This window comes from Hemiscyllium ocellatum, chromosome 47 (genome assembly GCF_020745735.1).
Source record: "Hemiscyllium ocellatum isolate sHemOce1 chromosome 47, sHemOce1.pat.X.cur, whole genome shotgun sequence".
Taxonomy (NCBI): domain Eukaryota; kingdom Metazoa; phylum Chordata; class Chondrichthyes; order Orectolobiformes; family Hemiscylliidae; genus Hemiscyllium; species Hemiscyllium ocellatum.
In genome coordinates this window covers 18,621,546-18,645,136 of record NC_083447.1, presented here as the reverse complement: position 1 = coordinate 18,645,136, position 23,591 = coordinate 18,621,546, and the positions used below count along the sequence as shown (strand labels likewise).

Sequence of the window (23,591 nt, the reverse complement as noted above, 5' to 3'; positions counted from 1 at the left end):
TGGTGAACAGGGCCACCAGCAGTGCCTGATCCATGTTCTGCACATGTGTCCTCACCCTTTCACTTGCTTTCCCTGACAATGACTAGGTCTCCTTGATTCTCACTTTCCATTCTACCAGCCTCTTCATCATATTCGTAGCAGCAGGAGTGGTGAGAGCGTGGACTGGGGGCTGCCAGGAAGGTAAATTTCCCTTTGAAACACTTACCTCGTGAATAGGCAGAGCAAAGACTCAACAGGAGTGGATGCAGACACAGGGATTGCTGAGCATGTGAATCGACATATTCAGGCTGTGGCTAAACCGGAAACACTAGACATGCCTCCCACCCTTCCTATTCCTCTAACCAAAAAAAAAAAGACTGTGTGTGGAGGATTGGTAAGGTAAGGTTGTTTTCATTTATTCAATCTTTCTTGGCAATTTAAAGCAGAGGGAATGGAGGCTAGGGCAGTTGCATGCTCCTCTTGCAGGATGAGAGGTGTAAGGGTCACCACTGGTGTCACTGCTGACTTCGCCTACAAGAAATGCACCCACCTCCAGCTCCTCACAGACCACGTTAGAGAACTGGAGCTGGAGCTGGATGAACTTTGGATCATTTGAGAAGCTGAGGGGGTGGTAGAGAGGAGTTAGAGGATAACAGTAGCTGGGTGACAGTCAGGAGAGGGAAAGGGAATAGGCAGACAGTGCAGGGATCCCTTGTGTCCATTCCCCTCAATAATAAGTATTCTGTTTTGGATACTGTTGGGAAGGACAACTTACCAGGGGAAAGCCACAGCTGCCAGGTTTCTGGCACTCAGCCTGGCTCTGTGGCTCAGAAGGGAAGGGGGAAAAATAGGAGAGGGATAGTGATTGATTCAATTGTGAGAGGAACAGACAGGAAATTTGTGGTCGTGATTGAGACTCCGGACGGTATATTGCCTTCCAGGTGCCAGGATCAAGGACGTCTTGGATCAAGTCTAGAGGATTCTTAAGGGGGAGGAAAAGCAGCCATAAGTCATGGTACACATCAGTCCAATGACTTAGGTAGGGAAAGGGAGGAGGAGCTGAAAACAGAATCTGGGGAGTTAGGTTGGAAGCTAGAAGGCAGGATGAGCAGAGTAGTAATCTCAGGATTGCTACCGGTACCACAGGCTAGTGAGGCTAGGAATAGAGAGCTATAAGGGGGCATGAGAAAACTTTCGCGGGTAGGACTAAGGAAAGACATTCTACACTTAGGTGAGGAACAAGAGGATGGCCAGAGCAAAGGTAGGGCTGATCAGGAGTATTGGAGGGCACTTGCGTGGAGTTGGAGGAGGTAGGGGAGGTACTTAATGAATACTTTGCTTCAGTATTCACTACTGAGAGGGACTTTTGACATTTCTGAGGACAGCATGAAACAGACTGATATGCTCAAACAGATTGATTTAAGAAGGAGGATGTGCTGAAAAGTTTGAAAAACATAAGGAAAGATAAATCCCCTGGGCCGGACGGGATACATCATAGGTTACTACAGGAAGCGAGGGAAGAGATTGCTGAGGCTTTGGTGATGATCTTTGTGTCCTCACTGTCTACTGGAGCAGTGTCAGAAAATTGGAGGGTGACAAATGTTATTCACTAGGGATAATCCTGGGAATTACAGACCAGTCAATCTTACATCTGTGGTGGGCAAAGCAATGGAGAGTATTCCAAGAGACAGTATTTATGACTACTTGGAAAACCATAGTTTGATTAGAGATGGTCAACATGGTTTTGAGGGGGCAGGTAATGTCTCATAAACCTTACTAAATTGTTTGAGGATGTAACAAAACACATCGATGAAAGTACAGCAGTGGTGGTGTACATGGATTTTAGCAAGGCATTTGATCAGGTTTCCCATGGTAGGCTCATTCAGAAAGTAAGGAGACATGGGATACAGGAAAATCTGGCTGCCGAGGTACAGAATTAACTCGCTCATACAAGATGAAAAGTATTCAGCCTGGAGTTTGGAGACCAGTGGTATTCCGCAGGAAAGGGTTCTGGGACCTCTGTTCTTTGTGATTTTTACAAATAACTTGAATGAGGTAGTAGAAGGGTGGGTTCATAAGTTTGCCAATAGGGAAATTGAGAAACAAACTTGGAAGGAGATCTCAGCTACCTGTAAGAATAATAGGGTAGTTATGGTAGGGGATTTTAACTTTCCAAACATAGACTGGGAAAGCAAGTGTTAAGGGTTTAGATGGAGAGGAATTTGTTAAGTGTGTACAAGAAAATTTTCTGATTCAGTATGCGGATGTACCTACTAGAAAAGGTGCAAAACTTGACCTACTCTTGGGAAATAAGGCAGGACAGGTGACTGAGGTGTCAGTGAGGGAGCACCTTGGGGCCAGAGACCATAATTCTATGAGATTTAAAATAGTAATGGAAAAGGGTAGACCAGATCTAAAAGTTGAAGTTCTAAATTGGATAAAGGCCAATTTTGACAGTATTAGGCAAGAACTTTCAAAAGCTGATTGGGGGCAGATGTTCGCAGGTAAAGGGACGGCTGGAAAATGGGAAGCCTTCAGAAATGAGATAACGAGAATCCAGAGAAAGTATATTCCTGTTAGGGTGAAAGGGAAGGCTGGTAGCTATACGGAATGCTGGATGACTAAAGAAATTGATGGTTTGGGTAAGAAGAAGGAAGCATATTAAGGTATAAACAGGATAGATCAAGTGAATCCTTAGAAGAGTATAAAGGCAGTAGGAGAATACTTAAGAGGGAAATCAGGAGGGCAAAAAGCGAACATGAGATAGCTTTGGCAAATAGAATTAAGGAGAATCCAAAGGGATTTTACAAATATATTAAGGACAAAATGGTAACTAGGGAGGGAATAGGGCCCCTCAAAGATCAGCAAGGCGGCCTTTGTGTGAAGCCACAGAAAATGGGGGAGATACTAAACGAATACTTTGCATCAGTATTTATTGTGGAAAAGGATATGGAAGATATAGACTGTAGGGAAATAGATGGTGACACCTTGCAAAATGTTCATAATACAGAGGAGAAATTGCTGGATGTCTTGGAACGCATTGGACCTGTTCAGGTGTCCCTGAGAACTCTGATGAAAGCTAGAGAAGTGATTGCTAGGCCTCTTGCTAAGATATTTGTATCATCGATAGTCACAGGTGAGGTGCCGGAAGACTGGAGGTTGGCTAATGTGGTGCCACTGTTTAAGAAGCGTGGTAAGGACAAGTCACGGAACTAAAACCAGTGAGCCTGACGTCGGTGATGGGTAATTTGTTGGAGGGAATCCTGAAGGACTGAATGTACATATATTTGGAAAGGCTAGGACTGATTAGGGATAGTCAACATGGCTTCGTGCGTGGGAAATCATGTCTCACAAACTTGATTGAGTGTTTTGAAAAAGTAACAAAGAGGATTGATGAGGGCAGAGTGGTAAATGTGATCTATATGAACTTCACTAAGACGTTCAACAAGGATCCCCATGGGGGAATGATTTGCAAAGTTAGATCTCATGGAATACAAGGAGAACTAGCCATTTGGATACAGAACTGGCTCAAAGGTAGAAGACAGAGGGTGGTGGTGGAGGGTTGTTTTTCAGACTGGAGGCCTGTGACCAGTGGAGTGCCACAAGGATCAGTGCTGGGTCCTCTACTTTTTGTCATTTACATAAATGATTTGGATGGGAGCATAAGAGGTACAGTTAGTTAGTTTGCAAATGACACCAAAATTGGAGGTATAGTGGACAGTGAAGAGGGATACCTCAGATTACAACAGGATCTGGACCAGATGGACCAATGGGCTGAGAGGTGGCAGGTGGAGTTTAATTCAGATAAATGTGAGGTACTGCATTTTGGGAAAGCAAATTTTAGCAGGACTTATACTCTTAGTGGTAAGGTCCCAGGGAGTGTTGCTGAACAAAGAGATTTTGGAGTGTAGGTTCATAGCTCCTTGAAACTGGAGTCGCAGATACAGAGGATAGTGAAGAAGGCGTTTGGTATGTTTTCTTTCATTGGTCAGAGTATTGAGTACAGAAGTTGGGAGGTCATGTTGCGACTGTACAAGACATTGGTTAGGCCACTGTTGGAATATTGCATGCAATTCTGGTCTCCTTCCTATCGGAAAGATATTGTGAAATTTGGAAGGATTCAGAAAAGATTTACAAAGATGTTGCCAGGGTTGAAGGATCTGAGCTATAGGGAGAGGCTGAACAGGCTGGGGCTGTTTTCCCTGGAGCGTCGGAGGCTGAGGGGTGACCTTATAGAGGTTTACAAGATTATGAGGAGCATGGATAGGTAAATAGGCAAAGTCTTTCCCCAGGGGTCGGGGAGTCCAGAACTAGAGGGCATAGGTTTAGGGCGAGAGCGGAAACATATAAAAGAGACCTAAGGGGCAACGTTTTCACACAGAAGGTGGTACGTGTATGGAATGAGCTGCCAGAGGATGAGGTGGAGGCTGGTACAATTGCAACATTTAAGAGGCATTTGGATGGGTATATGAATAGGAAGGGTTTGGAGGGATATGGGCCGGGTGCTGGCAAGTGGGACTAGGTTGGGTTGGGATATCTGGTCGGCATGGATGGGTTGGACCGAACGGTCTGTTTCCATGCTGTACATCTCTATGACTCAATGACACAAAGCTTGGTGGAGTTGTGAATAGTGTGGAGGGCTGTTGTAGGTTGCAACAGGACATTGACAGGATGCAAAACTGGGCTAATAAGTGGCAGACCTAGAAAAGTGTGAAGTCATTCACTTTGGAAGGTCGCATTTGAATGGAGAGTACAGGGTTAAAGACAGATTCCTGGCAGTGTGGTTATGCTGCAGCTCTATCGAGTCTTGATGAAACCACACACTTGGAGTATTGTGTTCAGTTCTGGTCGCCTCATTACAGAAAGATGTGGAAGCTTCAGAGAGGTTGCAGAGGAGATTTACCAGGATGCTGCCTGGAGTGAAGGGCATGTCTTATGAAGAAAGGTTGAGGAAGCCAGGGCTTTTCTCTTTGGAGCGAAGAAGGATGAGAGGTGACTTCACAGGGGTCTACAAGATGAAGAGAGGCATAGATACAGTGGGTAGCCAGACACTTTTTCCCATGGTGGAAATGTGTATCACAAGGGGGCACAACGTCTAGGTGGAGGAAGGTTTAGGGGAGATGTCAGAGGTAGGTTCTTTGTGATGGGTGCGTGGAATGCACTGATAACAGTAGCAGTAGAGTCAGATACGTTAGGGACATTTAAACAACTGTTGGATAGGGACATGTAAGATTGTACAATGAAGGTTGTCTAGTCCAAGAGTGCGATATAAGGTCAGCACAACATCAAGTGCCCAAAGGCCTGTATTGTGCTATACTGTTTTGTGTTGTCATAGAATCCCCATCGTGTGAAAAGAGGCCATTTGGTCCATCAAGTTGACACCGACCCTCCAAAGAGTATCCAACCTAGACCCATTTCCCTACCCTATTACTCTGCATTTCTCCTGACACATGCACCTAGCCTACACATCCCTGAACACTATGGGCAATTTAGCATGGCCAATTCACCTTACCTATTCTATGTTCATCCAAAGGATCATAAGTCATGCTTCTGCCACCTCCAGCCAGATGCCACCACAGACATATAGTTCCCTTCCCTCCCTCATCTTCATTACAAGAAGTGTTCCCTCCAAGACACTCTGGACCACTCCTCCATCACTCCTAACACCTTCCCATGGCACCTTCTTATACAATCACAAAATGGTGCAACACTTGCCCATTTACATCCTCTCTCCTCACTATCCAGCCACTCCTTTCAGATGAAACCTGCTCTTCACTCAATCTAGTCTATATATTTACTGCTCAGAATACAGTCTCCTTTACACTGGGGAGATGAAACACAGACTGGGTCACTGCTTTGTAGAACACCTATGAGCTGTCTGTAAAAATGACCCCAAGTTTTCAGCTGCCCATTCCAATGACAACATTTCTGTCTCCAGTCTGATGCAGTGCTCCAACAAGGCTCAATACAAGCTTTAAGAACAACTTCTCATCTTTCGCCTGAAACCTTACAGCCTTCAGGTCTCAATATCAAGTCAAATAGTTTTGAGAATAACCATCTCTTTCAAAATCTACAACCCTTTCCCACATCCCAGGCCCTGTCATAACATGGGGTGTTTTCAACACTGCCAAACACCTTTCAATTTGCTAATCAAATTGTGTGTCATATGGTCATGTTCCGCAACCACCTAATGAGGCGGCAGCGGCTCGAAAGTTTGTGCTTCCAAATAAACCTGTTGGACTATAACCTGGTGTTGTGAGATTTTAAAGTATTTACAACTCGTTATCGCAAGCACTACAGACGCTGGAAGCCAGAGTCAGTTGGTGCGAAGCTAGAAAAGCACAGCAAGTCAGACAGTGTCTGAGAAGCAGAAAAGTCAATGCTTTGGGCCAAAATGTTGACTTTCCTGCTCTTCGGATGCTGTCTGACCTGCTGTGATTTTCCAGCTTCGCATCTATTGATCCCCATTATCACATATCTAGCTTTTCTTCTTGCCTGGCTTATCATCTATAATCTTTTGGTGTGCCTAACTTATTTTCTCTGTCTCTATGGGCTCAGTTCCACCTATCCACTCACTTGTACCCATCATCAACATAAATACCATTATTTCCTCTTGCACACACACATAATCTACTGTGTCCGTTGCTTTTGATGTGGTCTCCTCTATATTGGGAAGACAGGACGCCAATTTGCGGAACATTTCAGAGAACATCTCTGAGACACACTTCAACTCCCCCTCCCACTCTGCCAAGGGTATGCAAGTCCTGGGCCTCCTCCATTGCTAAACTATAGCCACACGACGCCTGAAGGAAGAACGCCTCATCTTCCACCTTGGGACCCTCCAACCACACGAGATCAATGTGGATTTCACCAGTTTCCAAATTACCCCTCCACCCACCATATCCCAGATCTAACCTTCCAACTTGGCACTGTCCTCTTAAACTGACCTACCTGTTCATCTACCATCTGCTCCACCATCCTCTCCAACCTATCGCCTTCACCTCCCTATCGCATTCCCAGCTACCTTCCCCCACAGTTCCACCCTTCTCCCAATTATCTCTCAGCCCCCATTGGCCAGCCCCCATTTCCTGATGAAGAGCTTATGCTCGAAACATCGACTCTCCTGCACTTTGGATATTGCTTTACTGGCTGCGCTTTTCCAGCACCACCCTCTTTGGCTCTGATCTCCAGCATCTGCAGTCCTCACTTTCTCCTAGTTGATTATTTCCTATTTGCTGTCAGTTCTGAAGAACGGTCACTGGACTCGAAACATTGACTTTTTTACCTCTTCATAAATACTGCCAGACTTGGGGGCGGCACTGTGGCACAGTGGTTAGCACTGCTATCTCACAGCGCCTGAGACCCGGGTTCATTTCCCGCCTCAGGCGACTGACTGTGTGGAGTTTGCACGTTCTCCCCGTGTCTGCGTGGGTTTCCTCCGGGTGCTCCGGTTTCCACCCACAGTCCAAAGATGTGCGGGTCAGGTGAATTGGCCATGCTAAATTGCCCGTAGTGTTAGGTAAAGGGGTAAATGTAGGGGTATGGGCGGGTCGGTGTGGACTTGTTGGGCCGAAGGGCCTGTTTCCACACTGTAAGTAATCTAATCTAATCTAAAAAAAACTTGCTACATTTGACAATGTTTCCACACTATTGAGATTAACCTTTCAATCTGCAATTGAATTTATGTTCCACCAGCTGCCTTGGTCCCAGAGCATCTGCTGAGGGTACTAACCCAATGAAGTTACCACTATGCCAACGCCTCCTCCAGCATGGCTGTCAAGGATACTAAGTTAGTGGTGCTAGAAGAGCACCTCGGATGCTGCCTGAACTGTTGTGCTCTTCCAGCACCACTAATCCAGAATCTGATTTACAGCATCTGCAGTCATTGTTTTTACCCTGTCAAGGATACTAACCTATTCCTATCACCTGTCTTAGATGCAATGGAAAGATTTGTAGATTGGTACTTAACCTGTTTAGTCACTTTATGCACAAAACCTCTGTGACAATCAAGTCTCACAACCGGACGTTTTCTTGCTACAAAGGAGGGATGCTACCCACTGCACACCTCTTAAAGGGTTTTAAAGAACCACAAGGGTTTTCATGGCAAACAATGATAATTTCATGGTCACAATCAAAATGCAAACAACTTAGTGATGTTTTGCTTTAGCCATGGGTGACATGGTAGCACAGATGTTAGCACTGCTGCCTCACAACGCCAGAGACCCGGGTTCAATTCCCACCTCAGGCAACTGTCTGTGTGGAGTTTGCACATTCTCCCCGTCTCTGCATGGGTTTCCTCCGGGTGTTCCGGTTTCCTCCCACAGTCCAAAAATGTGCAGGTTAGGTGAATTGGCCATGCTAAACTGCCCGTAGTGTTCGGTGAAGGGGTAAATGTAGGGGAATGGGTTTGGGTGGGTTGCTCTTCAGAGGGTTGGTGGGGACTTGTTGGGCCGAAGGGCCTATTTCCACACTGTAAGTAATCTAATCTAATTTCACTGATGTTGAAACAAAATTTCACTGTCCATTGAACAATTTACCTAGGCTGGTGCTTTAATACTATTCCTGAAATTTTTTGACATAAATCTCTGTCAGCTGTCACCTAGAATATGAACTGGGGCAATTAGATTTTGGGGCTAATTGACATATAATTCAGTAGAAGCAACCTGGAACATTTATTAACCAGATTTTCCAACTCAGGTGCAGAGGTGAACATATACTCAAGTAAAACAAACAGAACAGAAATTGGTGGAGAAACTCAGAATGTCTGGCAGAATTTGTGAGGAGAAAACAGCATTTTAAATTTTGCCATTTGTCAAAATGAATCTGTTCTGTTTCTGGTTGTTTTTTTGCATGTTTCAGCTCTTTTACATGCATGGTTCTTTGTTTCATTATACATGAATGATCTATATCATGTTCCTACACATTGCTGGCTTCATATTCATAGATGCTGAGAGCTGTGTTTCAGACCCAATCACGTGCCAAGCTCAAATACTGAAACTTATCAGTGGAATTAAGCCTCATCAGCAGGGAATAACTGCAAATACTTACATAATATGCTGATGCATATATATATATCAAACTTTTTTTTTAAAAGGTCAACTCTGGGCTGAAAATAAACTGGAATTTCATTTCTAGTCTTTGTTGAATAACTGACCCATTGGTTATGGACAGAGGTATTTGTTCATAATTCATACCTGCATCTCTAAGATAGAGGGGATATTAAGCATCAATTCTATGAGCTACAAATCTTCTCAAAAATCAATTCTATTTTTAAAAAAAACTATTGTCAGCCCAACTAAAACATCAGGTGTGTGAATGCAGATGAACAGCTTGATTACTGATAACTTGGTTAATAGAATATCATGTAATTTTCCGTTTCTAGTTTATGTTAAAATAACTGACCCCTCAGCTATGAACAGAGCTACAGAAGCAATAATTCTTAAATGTACATCCTCACCTTTGAGCATCTGCCCTCGACAAAGAATTTGCAGAGTACTTTCCCTTTCTTCTCTCCACACGGCTGATGTCCTAGGTCATGCACATTTCTCCTATGCATATCTTCACCAAAATCCTAGCAAAAAACAAGGTTCAGGAAGACAGAGTGAGGGATTTAATCATGTTCAACATGATCAACTGATATGCTAACCATCAAAAAGAAATATGAGTGAATCAGAGATGCAACAAGGATTGGTATATAACCAAATTGGAAAATATTAGTGTAATTGACATTAAAAGCCTCAAAAACACTCAGAAACATGGTTTTGAGCCATTTTTCATTACTGTTCATTGCAACCAAAAGAAAGAATAGCTTGACTTGCACTCCCATTTCAATATAATGTCTTATACTTCCTCACATTTCATTATCCGGAGAACATAGCAGACTGCACTTTGTCACGTAACAGTCAAACAGCATAGAAACAGGCCCTTCACTCCAGCTTGTCTGCATCGATCAGACATCCCAATTTGTCTTAGTCTCATTTGCCAGTATTTGGTCCATATCCCTCTAAACAAGCCAAATTCATATACCCATCCAGATACTTTTGAAATGGTGTAATTGTACCTGCCTCCACTACTTCCTTTGGCAGCTTGTTCCATATACGCACCACCCTCTGCATGAAAAGGTTACCCCTCAGGTCCTTTTTAAATCTTTCCCCTTTCACCTTAAAATCTATGCCCTCTAGTTTTGGACTTCTCCACCCTAGGAAAAAGACCTAGGCTATTCACCTTATTCATGCCCCTCATGACTTTATAAACCTCAGCAAGATCACCCTTCAACCTCCAATGCTCCACGTAAAAAAGCCACAGCCCATTTAGCATTTTCCTATAACTTAAATCCTCCAGTGCCAGAAACAACATTCTTTATCTTTTCTGCACCCTCTCAAGTTTAACAATATCATGCCTATAGAAGGACAACCAGAAATGAACGCAGTATTCTAAAAGCGGCCTCATCAATATCCTGACATCCACGTCTTATACTCAAAATTCTGACCAATGAAGGCAAGTGTATCAAATGCCTTCTTCACCATCCTGTTTATCTGCGAATCCACTTTCAAGGAACGACACACCTGCTCCTCTACGTCTATTTGTTCAGCAACATTCCTCAAAACCCTACCAGTAACCGTATAAGTCCTGCCCTAGTTTGCCTTACCAAAATACAACATGTCACATTTATTTAAAGTAAACCCCATCTGTCTCTCCTCCGCTCAATGGCCCATCCGACTAAAGTGCTGCGGTATCTGACGTAATCTTCTTCCCTGCCCATTTATTTTGGTGTCTTCTGCAAACTTGCTAGCCAAATCTCCTTTATTCATGTCCAAATTATTTATATAAATGAGAAGCAGCAGTGGACCCAGCACCAATCCTTGTGGTACACTGCTGGTCACAGGCCTCCCATCCAAAAAGCAACCTTCTACCATCACCTTCTGTCTCGTACCTTCAAGCCAACTTTGTGTCCAATTGGCTAATGTTGCAAAGTTGGTGTATAAAAATGCTAAGATTGCAAAATGGGGGAAATCAGTGCATGGCCCTTTAAGAGATGATGTCCTTTTCGGTGCTTATTGTTAAAATGGATATCTGAACATCAGTTTAAGTGCAGATGCACAGATTGAAACATTTTGTACCGAACAGCCAAGCAGCATTTTTACCAATACAAGTCTTTTTAAATTTAGCCCAATTAATTTAAACCAAGCACTTAGAGACTTAAAGCCAATTAAATTTAAATCTGATGGTATTGATAACCTTGAACCAATCTGGTTGTAAAGAAATTAAAATGTCAGCCAGAGATACAAAGATGAGGGCAATTGGACTGAGATGTGAGAGCCAATTGCCATCTGAAGAGATAAGAACTTTCCAGCTCTCAAGAAAAAAAGCACCATCTATTCATAAAGGTACACGGCTCTCTTACATAATATTCTTGAACCAGAAAATGAATAAGAAGGCATATCGGACAGAGAAAGACAGCAAAAGAAGATACAGAAAGTTCAGGAAGACACATTCTGTGTGAACTTTGAGAGACTAAATTTTAATTTATTGTTTTCTTATTACTTGGATGTATATAAGTGGGACCAGTGTTATTGGAACAGTGTACTATTAGAATCTTGTTTTGTTCAGGAATAGGTAGTTAGACAGGGATTGTTCGGTTTGTTGGTAATTGTGCTAACTTGTTCACTGTTGAAGTTAGATAAATAAATAGTTGCTTGTTAAGGATTCCATTTCATTTAACCACTTCTTTACAACAGATTGGGGGTAAGAGGTAGGTTATACCACTCTTTACACTTCTTTTATCAGATTACGAGGCGAGATGAGCTTCTCCAGGAGCTTTGGTTTTAATTATCAGAGGGGTGTTGGCCTCCACTTCATAGCACTAGCTTCCCTCAGGATCCCATGTGATCTAACTTTACTAACCAGTTTACCATGTGGAACCTTATTGAACGCTATGCTGAAATCCAAATAGATAACACCTACCACTCTGCCTTCATTAATCTTTTTTGTCACCTCTTCAGAAAACACAATCAAGTTAGTGAGACTCGATTTTCCATGCACAAAGCAATGCTGACTATCCCTAATCAGTCCTTGCCTTTCCAAATGCATGTGAATCCTTTCCCTCAGAATTCCCTCCAACAACTTATCCATCATTGACATTAAGCTCACTGGTCTATAGTTCCCTGACTTTTCCTTATAGCCTTCTTAAACAATTGCACCACATTAGCCAAACTCCAGTCCTCCAGCATCTCACCCATAGCAGTCAATGATACAAATATCTCAGCAAGGGGCCCTGCTGACACCTGATCAGCTCCTAGGGACTTATCCACCTTTACGTGCTTTAAGAGCTCCAGCACACCTCTTCAGTGAAATGAGCACTTTTCAAAACACCATTATTTGTTTCTCCAAGTTCCCTAACTTCCATGTTCTTCTCCACAGTAAATACTGGCAAGAAATATTTGTTTAGTATCTTACCCATCTCCTGTGGTTCCAACATAGACGGCCACGTTAGTCTTTAAGGGGCCTGTTTACTCCCTTGTTACTCTTTTGCCCTTAATGTACTTCTAGAATCTCTTTGGATTCTTACCAACCTTCTTTTTGCCAAAACTATTTATGTCCCTTTTTGCCCTCTTGATTTCTCCCTTAAGTATACTCCTACTGCCCTAATACATCTCGAGGGATTCACTCAATCCGAGCTGTCTATATCTCATACATGCTTACATCTTTTTCTTAACCAGAGCCTCATTTCTCTAGTCATCCAATATTCCCTATACTTACTAGTCTTGCCCTACACACTAATTGTCGCACTTACTGTCTCTGAACTCATTGTCTAATTGGTAAAGGCCTCCTGTTTCCCAACCGTCCTTTTACCTGTGAATAGCCTCCTCCAATCAACTTTTGAAAGTTCCTGTCTAATACCGTCAAAATTGATCTTACTCCAATTTAGAAATTTAACTTTTAGATCAGGCCTATCCTTTTCCATAACTATTTTAAAACTAATCGAATTATGATCACTTGTCCCAAAGTGCTCCCCCACTGACACATCAGTTACTTGCTATGCCTTATTTTCAACAGACAATCAAGTTTTGCTCCTTCTCTCATAGGTACATTCACATATTGAATAAGAAAGTTTTCTCATGCAATCTGAACAAAATCCTCCCCGTTCGAGCCCTTAAAGCAATGGCAGATCCAGTCTATATTTGCAAAGTTAAAATCCCCTACCATTATAACCCTATTACTCTCACAAACATCTGAGATCTCCTTACAAATCTGCTTCTCAATTTCCTGCTGACTATTTGGGGGTCCAATAATACAATCCCAATAAGATGATCATTCCTTTCTTATTTCTCAGTTCCACCCAAGTAATTTTAGTGGACGATCTCCCATGAACATCCTCCCCAAGTACAGCCATAATGTTATCCCTAACCAAAAATACCACTCCTCTCTTGCCTCTGTTTTAATCATTCCTATAACACCCTGGATCATTAAGCTTCCAGTCCATCCCTGAACCACATTTCCGTAACAGCTATGATATCCCAATCCCATATTCCCCACCAACGCCAAGTTCATCTGCCTTTCTTGTCAGGCCTCTTGCATTGAAATACATGCAGCTTAATTTATCAGTCGTACCTCATTCTCTGACTTGATCATTTGACTTTCTCGCCTTATCTACTGCACCAGCCTTAGCCTTTGCTCAGTACCAACCAACACCACCCACCCCCCAACCCCCTCTCATAGAAGTTTAAAGCCTCCCAAGTAGCACCAGCAGATCTCCCCACGAGGATATTGGTCCCCTTCCAATTCAGGTAGAAGCGTCCCTCTTATAGTCATTTCTACCAATAAGGAGATCCCAATAGTCCAAAAATGTGAATCCTTGCCCCTGCACCAGCTTCTCAGCTGCACATTCATCTGCTATATTCTCCTATTCTTACTCTCATTAATGTGAGGCACCAGTAGCTGTCTAGGTATTATTACCATCAAAGATCTACTTTTCAACTGCCTGCCTAGTTTCCTTTATTCTCTGTGCAGAACCTCATCTCTTTCCCTATCTACGCTGTGGGTATCAATGTGCAGAACAACCTCCTGCTGGTCACTCTCCCCTTTCAGAATACTCTATAGCCTCTTCAAGATATCCTTGAGGTAAAAAATGAGGGCTGCAGATGCTGGAGATCCTGATGAAGGGCTTATGCCCGAAACATCGAATTTCCTGTTCCTTGGATGCTGCCTAACCTGCTGTGCTTTAACCAGCAACACATTTTCAGTCAAGATATCCTTGACCCTAGCACCAGGGAAGCAACACATCATCCTGATATATCACTGACTGCTACAGAAATGACTTTCTGTCCCCTATTACAACTGATCACATGAAACCTGACAAATCCCTCATTACAGTAGAACCAGTCAAGGTACGAGGAATCTGGCTGAGAAGCTTTTCCCCACTACAATTTCTAAAACAGCATATCTATTTGAGATGGGGATAGCCACAAAGAACTCCGGCACTACCTCGCTACCTCTCCTACCATCCTTAGCAGTCAACCATCCACCAGACTAAATCTGTGGGTTTTTTTTTACCTGTGGTTCAATCAACATTACAGAAAACATTACAATCAAAGGATGGGAAATAATAAGATGAAAGACAGAACCTTAAGTCTGTGTTTTGCTCAGCAACTGGTAAAGAATCTGAGTCTTGGCTACCCAAAATATGAAGATTAGAAAACCATGTGAAGAAAGAGTGAACAAAATTAATATTGAAGAAAAGGAAATGGAAAATGTCAGAGCTTCACATCCAGCATGTTATCAGAAACAAGTGAAGAGACAAACATATTCAAAATGAAAGTGCTTCTAATTGATTTAGAAAATCATTATAAGCAACGAGACACACTAAGGGACATGAAAATATCTAAGGGTTATGCTTAATCAATGGCCTGGAATTATTCCACGTGACAGAGATTGAAGTTGTAGGCCCAACAAATTCTGGGATTCCTCCTCCATTCACACTGACAGAAACCTGCAGTGGTAAAGATTGAAATGGTTGACTCCACTGAAGAATTTCAGATCCCACTCCTCCCCCATTTAAATTTCAATGGAGTTGGGCAAATTTCAACAGTGATGTGATTTACACCAGCTCAAAGCTGTTGCAAACCATAGGGAAAGACCTGGTTTGGAAGCAGAAACCATTTGATACCCAAGAAAAGAAAGGCATTAACAACAATGAAATATGTATAAGTTTTGTATGTTTTTAATACAGTGATTAATTATAGGACTTTATTCCGAAAAGAAAAATTATCATTAAATCACCCAGCATTGTGAAACGTCTTCAAGTGATTAGAGTACATTATCCGCCAGATGATGTGTTCTTTTGCACTGAACAATATTGAAATTCAGATCTGACTGTGTCAATCGTTCTCTGTGCTTTAAACAGATATGCAGCTACAGGAGCTCAGAGGGAAATAATGAGGTCCTGCGAAGACTAAGACAAAAAAAATTAACATTGGCCACTATGCACCTGGACTGTAAAGTCAGTATATGGCCAATTCCAATATATCTGTTCCTTTGTACCTACTAACACAGTAGAATCTCACGGTGATAAATTTGCCATTTTTCTCCTCTCTCTTGCTGAAACATGGCTAATTAGATCTGGTGTTCTCCATGGATTATACTTAGTGAGATACCAACTATCAGTCTGTGAGAAATCTGTATTGAGATTTGGTACACTCCACAGGTAAAGCAGTGAGATCCAGTACTCAATGCACGGGGTATTATGACCTCAAATCCGCCAGTGTGCCAAAGTCTTAAGTTATAGAACCATCACATGCTGATTGGTATCTTTATTTCCTCCCGATTTGGAGATGCCGGTATTGGACCAGGGTGTAAAAATTAAAAATCACACAACACCAGGCTATAGTCCAATAGGTTTAAATGGAAGCACTAGCTTTCAGAACGCCGCTCCTTCATCACAATGACCTGATGAAGGAGTGGCGCTCCGAAAGCTAGTGCTTTCAATTAAACCTGCTGGACTATAACCCGCCGTTGTATGATTTTAACGTTATTTCCTCCCAGAAGAGTTATTAGTCTTACCCAAGTTATTAAATAACTTCAATGACAAATGAAGTTAGATCTCACAAGTGGAAGATAAAGTGGCATTGAAAACAACATTTAAGTAAATGGCTTAATTTTTAGCAGCTCATCACTGGCACAGAACAAGTTCCATCTACCTCAGTGTGCAAGCGTGTATTAGCCATACAATAAAAGCTGAAAAACATTGTCAAGATTCATCATTGCTGGCTGGTTATAGAGGAATGAGAACATGACACAATTTAAACAAAGTTGAGAGTGTGGTGCTGGAAAAGTACAGCAGGTCACGCAGCATCCAAGGAGCAGGAGAATTGACGTTTCGGGCAAGAGCCCTTCATCAGGAAACACTGATGAAAGACTCTTGCTTGAAACGTCGATTCTCCTGCTCCTCAGATGCTGCCTGACCTGCTGTGCTTTTCCAACACCACACTCTCAACTCTGATCTCCAGCATCTGCAGTCCACACTTTCTCCACAATTTAAACAAAGACCTTTTTATAATATTTACACAATTTCTTTAGGTTTAATAAATATCTTTTATATGACTTAGCAACATTTACATTTACACTGCTCTTTAAGGGTAACAACTCATCAAGTAATAATTCAATACCAAAAAATTTCAGATTTTACTCACCTGCATTTCTTCATCATAAAGGTCATCATCACATTCACCCATGGGATCCATCATATGTCCTGGTGGTCCATGTCCCGGTGGTCCATGTCCTGGCCCAGGTCCATGACCAGGGGATCCATATGATGGCCCTGGTCCAGGCCCATGCCCGGGGGATCCATACCCTGGACCAGGCCCATGCCCTGGTGGTCCAAGATTAGAACCAGGTCCATGTCCAGGACCGGGACCTGGAGGGGGTCCATGCCCAGGACCGGGTCCATGACATGGAGGCGGGCCATGTCCTGGCCCAGGCCCATGGCATGGAGGAGGCCCATGTCCTGGTCCTGATCCTGGTCCATGACCTGGGGGACCATGTCCCTGGGGGCCATGCACAGGCCCTGGCCCATGTCCTGGAGGTCCATGTTCTGATGGTCCATGACCTGGCCCCGACCCATGTCCTTGTGGTCCATGCACTTGGCCATGTGTTCCTCCTCTGCCTCCTCTTCCACCCCGTCCCCTAGCCCTTCCTCGGCCACCTCTGCCTCGCATACCACGTCCTCTACCAGCACCTCGACCAGGACCTGCAGAAACAATAGAATTTATAGTCAGAATAACGTCAGGATAGAACGCAAAAGGACACAATTGACTGAAAGGCAAACTGGAATAATAATGAACAAATTTTAAATAAATAATAATGTCTGCAATGGGATGCAAAATAAAGCCGAGCAAAGTTGCAACATATGGGACTCGAAACATTAATTTTGTTTCTCTCTTTGCAGATGCTGCCAAATCTATTACATTTCTCCAGCACTTTGCTTTCATTACACCATAATACTGTTTTTATCAGTAATGATCATTTTACTGAAGAGAATATGTCCTATAAGTTAGGTGCATAATGAAATAACATCCACTTGCCAAATGATGGCAGCTCCAGTAACACTCAAGATGATTGTCACCACTGAAGACAAAGCAGACCACCAAATCAGCACCACCAGCCTGGCCCCAGCGACCCAAAACCAAAAACACGTATTCCTACCACCACCAGGGGGAACATATGTCAATCATGAATTTAGGAACATGTGAAAACATGAAAATTGTGGTGATGAATACAGAATCAGAAAGCTGCTTCAGTACTAATCAATTGGGTCAATATGCTAAAGACTGGCAAATGGAGATTAATTTGGATAAATGTGAGGTATTGCATTTTGGTAAAACAAACAAGGGTAGGACTTATACAATTAAATACAGGGTTTTGGGTAGTGTTGTAGAACAGAGAGACCTATAGATTCAGGTACATAATTCTTTGAAGGCTGCATCCCCTAGGGTAGTTAAGATGTTTAGAATGCTTGCTTTCATTGCTCAGACCTTTGAGTATAGGAGTTGGAAAGTCATGTTGAAATTGTAGGTGGCCTTGGTGAGACCTCTTCGAGAACACTGTGCCCCATTCTGGTCTCCCTGTTATAGGAAGGATTCTATTAAGCTGGAGAAGGTTCAGAAGAGGTTCAGCAGGATGCTGCCAAGAATGGAGGGTTTGAGTTATAAGGAAAGGCGGGATAAGGTTGGAACTTTGTTCACTGGAGCTTAGGAAGTTGAAGGGTGATCTTATCGAGATTTATAACATCATGAGGGCTATAGATAAGGTGAATTGTAGGTGTCTTTTCCCTGGAGTGGGGATTTCAAGACTAGGGGACATATTTTAAGCAAAGAGGAAAAAGACCTCGGGGGGGGGGGGGGGGGGGGGGTGGAAACAAGGTTTTTACACTGTAAGTGGTTCATATGTGGAATGTACTTCCAGAGGGTGCGGTTACAACACTTAAAAAACATTTAGATAAGTACATGAATAAGAAATGCTTGCAGGCAGGTAGGAGTAGTTAAGTTTGGGATTATGGTCAGCATGGACTGTGGAACCGAAAGATTTGTTTCTCTGCTGTATGACTCAATGACTCTATAATGATGTGTATGAAAGAAATAATGTGGTGAGAGATAAGATGCTTCGTAAAATTTTATTGGATCAACATAGTTGAAATTCACATCTGTGCTGGCATGGGCAGTCTGTGCAAAGAGTTTGTATGAAAGATTGGGACTACACTTCACATCATGGGAGAAGTCAAAAATTCTTCAATAATGAGTCATCATCCGCCGGCGTGGGATCAGACTATATTTAGTTAGGGATTTTTGTAAGCACTTGAATGCCCAGCTCTCAAATTGAGGGGGATTCATTAAGGCTGAGTTTCAGAGAAATTTAATGAGCCTTATAGCATCATATAAGGCCATGAGAAATAAATTTTAATCCAAGAGACATGGTGTAATACAAAAGAGAGTGGCAGAAAAAGTGGAAAGATTGTGATGAAAAACAATAAATTTACAATAAAGCAACAAAATGAGTAGGGTGTATTCTTCATGTTTAATAAGTACTGATGGTATAAAATGTTGAGGTACCATGCATTTCACATACACACCACATTGGGCAATGCTGAGAATCAGATCACAGACATCGAATTGCCAACTGAGGATGAGCAAGGTCATACAGAAATCCAGGACAAAGCTATCGATCGCAGAGGACAAGAACCAAAAGTAGGTACCAAAAAAGAAAAGTATATACCAAAAGAGTCTAATGAATGAAGGAATGCTACCATTATAGGAAGAGCAGGGAAAGGCAGCGTAAGTACAAACACTGGTTAAATGTGCAAGATGAGGAATAGAAAGTAATATCCATAGATTGGCAAAGAAAATGAACATGGCCTTTATAAAGATTATTAACTTGTGAAAGGAATTCTACTCATAGGAGGGTGAAATTGTGAAGCAGTAGCCCTGAACAAGGTCGGACAACTTGCAGAAATCATAATTCTGAACTATAGTCTCTGGTCCATAAACCTCAAACATGAATTCTGATTTCTCTCCAAAGATGCTGAGAGACCTGCTGAGTTTTTCCAGCAATTTCTGTTTTTGTTTCTGATTTCCAGCATCCTCAGTTCTTTTGATTCAATTCTCTGCAGTGAGTAAACAGGCCATTTGGCTCACAAGTCCACACCGACCCTCCAAAGAGCAACCCAGACCCACTTGCTTACCCTATATTTATCCTGACAAATGCACCTAACACTATGGGCAATTTAGCACAGCCAATTCATTTGGCCTGCACATCTTTGGATTGTGGGAGGAAACCGGAGCAGAGACAGGGAGAATGTGCAAACTCTACACAGACAGTCGTCTGAGGCGGGAATTGAACTCAGGTCCCTGGTGCTATGAAACAGCTAACCACTGAGCCACCATGCCACCCCAATTTTGGTGCACTGTTTCCAGAGATCCAAGGGGACAGATACAAAAAGGTCCACAGGGGTACTTTTTTCACACAGAGGATGATGAGTGCATGGAATGGGCTGCCAGAGGTAGTGATGGAAGCAAGTACAATTTCATCATTTAAGAAACATATAGAAACATACATGGATGAGATAAGTATAGAGGGGTATGGACCAAATGCAGGCAGATGAGACTAGTTTAAATTGTGAAAACTGGACGGCATGGGTAAGTTAGGCCAAAGGGCCTGCTTTCATGCTGCAGACCTCTGTGACTCTGTCACAGTTTGACAAGAACAAGGAGTGGGAATTCTATGGGAAGTTCATGATTTTATGATCAAGAAGCTTCAGTGGTTATAAACAATTTGGAAGGTAAATTAATAACAGAGCCATAAAAAAAGAGTTGAACAGCTAGGATGAATTTGGTTCAGTAAATAGCCAACCTTATCATACAGATGAAGATGCTAAGAAAAAACGCCTTCTGATGTGACATATAAGACTAAAGCCATTCTAGTAGTATAGCATTTTGATGAAAGACTCAGTGATCAAGATATTGAAGAGAGTTCTCCCCCTACAAGAAAAATGAACTTTAAGATCTTCTCAGCCCTTTTAACAACATACCCGTGGGAATGTAAGCCAATCAATATAAAGATTGTATTTCCAGAAGGTGAAAAGTATTAAAAGGAAGCATTTCTGAAAACACCTAAAGAAGATGATCAACAGAATCATAGAGTTATTATGACACAAGAAAAGGCCTTCCCACTGTTGATTGTGCACCAGCACCCTGAATAAGCATTACAACTAAGTGTCACTCTCTGTCCTTTCCTCATAATTGCGAATATTTATTTTAAGTTAATTTAAATAACCATCCAATGCCTTCTTCAAGGCATGCAGAAGGGAAGTTTTGGAAGTTAAGCCAGTGTTTTTAAAAGGTGAATGTGCAGGGAGGGTCGAATATTTCTCGGTTAGGTGCTGTCCTGTTGGAAATTGGCTGGATCACATAGTTCTGGCAGGTATTTTTATAACGCACATTACTGATTTTCTGTGGAAAGGTTCTATGGATCTTGGTAGTGTGAAAGAGAAAGTAAAAATTAATTTTAAGGTTACAATCAGGTTTGGGGGTCATTAAACACACAAACTTACATATAACCAGAATAAATCACATGTAACACTTAATTCAACAGTCTTGCTTGGAAAATACTTATCTCATCTTGATGCATCAGGCCAAGTCCTCCAAGAAAAATGATTTAGCACTCAGAAAAGAAACATATCAATTAAGATATTTAACTAATTGTGCACTCAGGCTAGAGCCAATACTAGTTACGGCGTATTGCAGCAGAGTGTTTTTTTAAATTCATTCATGGGATGTGGGTATCATGAGCTAGGCCGGAATTTAACTTCTATCCCTAATTGCCCAGAGGGCACTTGAGAGTCAATCACTTTGCTTTAGGTCTGGGGTCACATGTAGACCAGAACAGCTATGAATAGCAGATTTCCTTCCCTAAAGGACATTAGTGAACTAGATGTGTTTTCCTGACAATCAATGATGGTTTCATGGTCATCATTAGACTTTTATTTACAAATTATCATTGAATTCAAATTCCAGCATTTGCTCAGGCAATATTTGAAGCTAGGTCCCCAGAACATTACTTGGTTCTTTAGACTAATAGTCGAACAATAACAGCACTAGACCATTCTAAATAAGTACAATGATGAAGCAGGCTACTGATGAGGAAACCTTAAGAGCAAATAAAACACTAATGAAATTAGGTTTAGAAAAATGAACGCTCAGGTTTCCAGTCTTGGGTAATTCAGATGACAAGAAGCTAATTCTTTCCAGCTACACTTCACAGGTCAATATTCTAGTGGGATCTTCTCAGCATGGCAGGATCTGTCATATTCTTGGTGGATTACGACAATAAGTGTTGTTTGCTGACAGTGTTGAAGACCAGTTATGATTTGGAGATGCCGGTGTTGGACTGGGGTGTACAAAGTTAAAAATCACACAACACCAGGTTATAGTCCAACAGGTTTAATTGGAAGCACACTAGCTTTCAGAACGATGCTCCTTCATCAGGTGACTGTGGATCATCTGATGAATCACCTGATGAAGGAGCGTCGCTCCGAAAGCTAGTTTGCTTCCAATTAAACCTGTTGGACTATAACCTGGTGTTGTGTGATTTTTAACGTTGAAGACCAGTTACCAATTGTCAAAGCTGCTTTACAAAAAAGGCACTTGCTTCAAGGAATTATTGAAGATCCTTGAAAAGAGATGGATGGTGATTTGCGAAGTTACAAGAATATGAAGAAAAATAAGTTAAACTTCATGAGTGTTTTTGTTTGTTTAAAGAAAGGGAAGGTTTTTAAAATGTGTACAGTATGAAACAAACATTCATTTTTCATCAGTTTCTGTTGATTGTATGTCTTTAAAAGCTTTATGTAAATATAGTTAGGTGGTTGTTTTTGGCTGGAACATACAGAATGGGCCCAAGGGCCTTTTTCTGTGCTGTAATATTTTTATTACAGGTTGCCTCTGAATCTGAAAAGCAGGGTTTGAACCCTGCAATGTGTCAGCATTAAGCTGATCCTCAATCTAGTTGCTTAGTCAACTGACCTATCTGCCTACCTCAACTTCTCTATGGTGTAGGTGCTTGTGGCTCTATAAGAGAAATCTGTCAGTACACTAAGGGTTAAGTGCTGACTGAAGTAGTGGTCCAAATGAGGTTTATGGCATATTGTTAGTGTTCCTACATTTTGACTAAAAATAGTTCAATAAAGGTGACATTGAGAGATGTGGTATGAGATATATAGCTGTTAAATAATAAACCTTATCACAAGGGAAAGGCTTCTTGAGTTCTGATTCACCAGGAGATTGAGATCCTACTGAACATTAAGGTGTACCATAAAAGAGCTCAGGTCAAGAAATTCAAGAATGGAATTTCAGAGTTTAGGACACAAATAATTTCATTGTTGGAATGATGAAAATATAGACTGTGCAGGAGGTCAGATTGGAGAAATGCAGAAACCTGAATGCAGAACAGGAAGACATCATAGAGATGGGAAGGACATTGAGACTCTGCAATTCTAATACCCCGAAACCAAAGAGAAGACCACTCCCGGGCTGGGATGTCACCCAATAATTTGTAGTGGAACAAGTTTAGGATGGGGACAGATTAATGGCTTAATGTTAAGCTCTGACAGTTAAACCTTGTGCCTTGTCACAGATGAATAGTCAACCAACAGGTTAATTACAATACACCCATATATTGGCCACGACCTCAGAATATGGAAAACAAATTAAAGGTAAAGAAAGGAACACACAAAATTTCAACTTTCTACAAGCTATACCTGATGCTCCACGCCCCCTATTGTGTCCCATGGGCATATGGGACTGCTGCTGGTGGTGTTGATGCTGTTGCTGAGAAGCCTCCTTTGCTTTCCTGTATTGGCTCAACTCCTTGGCAAAATCATCATAATCTTCTTCTTCCTCATCTGGTACTTCCTCGTCCTCTTCCTCATAGTCAACGTACTGATCATCCTCATACTCCTCATACATGTTATAGTTCATCTTTTCAGCTTTCACATATGTCTTCTTTGGTAATGGAGCCCCTGACGGGGATGGATAGGGTGACTGCATTAAGCATAGAATAAAATG

General features: G+C 42.1%; 1 protein-coding gene across 1 annotated transcript in view; it reads right to left on the bottom strand.

The window, feature by feature from the left end:
• Positions 1 to 23,591, bottom strand: part of zc3h4 (zinc finger CCCH-type containing 4) — a 75,796-nt gene that overhangs the window by 20,813 nt on the left and 31,392 nt on the right. The window contains exons 4-6 of the mRNA XM_060856159.1: positions 23,285 to 23,567; positions 16,668 to 17,224; positions 9,437 to 9,550 (exon numbers count right to left, since the gene is read on the bottom strand). Of these exons, the coding sequence (XP_060712142.1) occupies positions 9,437 to 9,550; positions 16,668 to 17,224; positions 23,285 to 23,567 (954 nt within the window). The remainder of the gene's footprint in view (positions 1 to 9,436; positions 9,551 to 16,667; positions 17,225 to 23,284; positions 23,568 to 23,591) is intronic.